Here is a 3191-nt window from a genome sequence, read left to right as displayed (position 1 = left end):
GTATGCATACGGGAGACCAGCTCACTGTGAACCCAGCATAATGCAGCACTGGTGAGTGTATTTTTAGCTCTTGTTTATTTAGGAGAGGGAGGGGGACAAGGAGGAGGTGAGAGAGAGAGAAATGTGGTTATGCGGACATGTAGTGGCTGGAGTCACCAGCTTGCTGTCTGTAGCGCAGCACGAGCAGGTCTATTAATAGCTCTTGAACTAGTGGCTTAGTTTGTTGCCCAAATAAGAGACTTCATGGTCAACAACAAGCCCAATAAATCGTGACCTGCGACTCATGAATTTACAAGAGACTTAAAAAAACAAAAAAAAAAAAACAAGCCAGAAGTCACTTATAATAAGCAGACTTAGGAACACTTCCATTGATACCAGTGCCCTGGCATCGGGCTGCCGTAAAGTTGTTCGTCTTACCACGAGAACAGAGCCGAAATACTGCAAGTGAGTGTTATTGGCCAGAGACACTAGGGGGAGATGACAGACCCCTTAATCGTTCCATAAACACTTTGATTACCATCACAGGGACTTAGAAGAGGATATATTAAGGTAAAAATGTTACTCGGTGGGGCTTTAATATTTTGGCTACTTAAATTTAATTAAATTTGCTTTTAATTAAAAAAGAATAAGTCTTACATTGGTCTTGTGTTTGTGAAAAAGGGTGTGTTTTCTTTGTAGCAAGACTGTATAAAATAAATTAAATGTATGGAGATGCAACAGCATGGATTTAGCTATCCCTGGACACCTAGACTAGCAGACAATCAGACATGCAAGATAAACACTCCAAACTCTCTGTGCATCTGGTGACAAGCTTCACATTACTGTAATTTCATTTCTCCTCTCTAGCAGTAGTCTGCTTTTAGATGATGCCTGCTGCACTTTGTTGTAATAGTTACGACAGATCTGCTCATTATGTACTTGGTATGCTCCTCTCCAAGTAAAAAGGTTCTAGCATTGGTGCAGTTCCCACAGATACCACCGCTCACTCTTAACTGCATCAGCATTGCTCACAAGGTAATGGGTGAAGGGTTGGCTATGCAGAGTGGGGGCTGGCAGCACACTGAAAAGGAACAATCAGGGAGATAATAGATTTGGAGCAGGAGGGGGCTGATCTAGGCTGAACTCCTAATCTGTTTAAGTCAGTCCATGATACACATGCAGCCTTTTGTCTTTTTAGGCCTGAGTTTGGAATGAAGTTGAGGTGAGTGAAGAGAGGAAATCGGGCGGGGCGATAAATAACAGACGGAGAACAGAGAAGCGACAGAAATAAGTGCTTAGATTATATTCTGTTTGAGTTCATCCTCCCACCACAATTGTTGCTGTCCTAGATAAAGCACAATTTCTCAATAGTTCAGCCTTCCAATGGCGCTATTGTCTACTGCTGCTCTCCCTTATTATGTGTGCCGTTCCAAGGGAGTAATGTCAGGGTGCGACACTTCCCACCCCTGTTTGTTTGTACATGGTAAACCTCTAATTCTATGAGAATGAGGCCATTTAAATTATGTTTTGTTATCACCAACATTGCCCCCCCACCCCCCACACACCTACTTGTACATAAATATTCATGTCTCACCAGGCCTTTGTCTTTCTGCCTATACAGCGAGGACGAGGGTTTGCTAGCTCTTTCCGTGTGGACATACCAGAGACTGCGTGACTTTGCACAACCACTCCCTGAAAACTGGCTAGAAAAAGCATCAAGACTGAAGGCATTTTGTCCTCTCCTGCTCTTTTCATTTCCTACCCAGTGAAAAGGAAGCCTACATTTGCCCGGGGCACACAGGACAAGAAACAACCCCCTGAAGAAGTTTAATATTTGCTCTATTCTGGAGCTGCATTTCCCAGGTTTAGGAAGCTTCCAGGATCTAGGTATTTACTACCAGTCAGACATGGAGGCGGAGGAGAGGGAAAAATGGGGACAGGAAAACTAATAAACGTGTAGCCTTATCGGGAGGGCTCATTTTCTCAGCCGGACTGAGAACCCCCCACCCATAAAATAAGAAAAAAAAACAACAGAGAAAAACTTCAGTGGCGGAGAGGAAAACTGGACTCTGCTCTGCCATGTCATTCTTTAAGCTGTATGTGCCTGTTTACAGCACTGATGTATACATTGATGTGGAAAATCAAAGCAGATGATGACATCATTTAACAACGTAAATGACAGCTGATGAGAGGAAAAGCCCTTTAGGCGTGCTCACACAGTGAAGCGCCAAATTGTACAGGTGAATCGTTGTGCATTTCAAAATGCAATACCACTGTTTAAGATTTTTCTATTTTGTTGTGTGGTCAGGTGTCACTGGAACAGTCTACTTTTAAAATGTGTGCAAGATATGGAATTTTCTGTGTTATTTTGGGTTATTTTACTTTTATTTGATTTTCCTTTGGCTTACACATTTCTGATTCTGAGCCATTGGGTAGTTTCTATCATGTCTAAGAACTGTTTATTGTACTGTTTTAAAAACTTAAAAACTTAATATAAAACTCTATATAAATTGATCTATATCGACTTGTTCTGAAGGTGTGCTGTTTGTTGCTGGGCTTTCCTTTTCAGAGGTGTGGCTCTAGTCTAAGTACCCATGAAGAAAGTTTTTTTCCCCCACTGGACACTACACAGATGTTACAGCCCTAGCAAGGTTTATTGTTTAATTTTATATATTTTTTCCACTTTTGAATATTGATAAATATCATTTCTATAACTGAAAAAGGTATTAATTTAGACTAAAATTTGTGGTACTTTAGTGTCACAGTAACCAACACGTTTAGGATGAGTTCCAGAAGGAAGGAAATTATCCAATGTAGAGTGATGTACACCATAGTGTTGGAACCCGGTATACACATTTGTTTCTCACACGTTACAAACACCAGTAAGCCAACAATAAATGCAAATTAACAAAAAGCTGTGTCTTGTGTCATTTTATCAAAGAGGTTTTTGAAAATGTTCTTCAAACACTTTTGCGTCCCTTTGCTGCATTGTTACATAGCCATGTTGTTGCATTGTTGTGTTGATGTGCAGCTGTGTTGCTGCGTAACTAATACTTTTTTGTTTATGAATTTTTAAAATAAGCTATGCACATTACTTCTACCTGTGTTGTGGCCATTGATCCCTGGAGCTGATAATCCATTTTATTTTTATTTATTACTAAGACTAATTGTCATGGTTTTAAGGTGTTTGGACCACATGCAGACACTGACGG

General features: G+C 40.6%; 1 protein-coding gene across 5 annotated transcripts in view; it reads left to right on the top strand.

Annotated features, from left to right (window-relative positions):
• Window positions 1–2893, top strand: part of LOC105920122 (protocadherin-10) — a 33062-nt gene extending 30169 nt beyond the window's left edge. For all 5 annotated transcript variants that reach the window (XM_036130049.1, XM_036130050.1, XM_021312358.2 and 2 more), the window contains one exon: window positions 1601–2893. In XM_036130049.1, the coding sequence (XP_035985942.1) occupies window positions 1601–1620 (20 nt within the window). In that variant the 3' untranslated portion in view covers window positions 1621–2893. The remainder of the gene's footprint in view (window positions 1–1600) is intronic.
• Window positions 2894–3191: the final 298 nt, after the last annotated feature.

This window comes from Fundulus heteroclitus, unplaced genomic scaffold, assembly GCF_011125445.2.
Source record: "Fundulus heteroclitus isolate FHET01 unplaced genomic scaffold, MU-UCD_Fhet_4.1 scaffold_28, whole genome shotgun sequence".
NCBI lineage: Eukaryota > Metazoa > Chordata > Actinopteri > Cyprinodontiformes > Fundulidae > Fundulus > Fundulus heteroclitus.
Note: the sequence above shows the minus strand (reverse complement) of the source record. Positions and strands in the feature narration are given on the sequence as shown.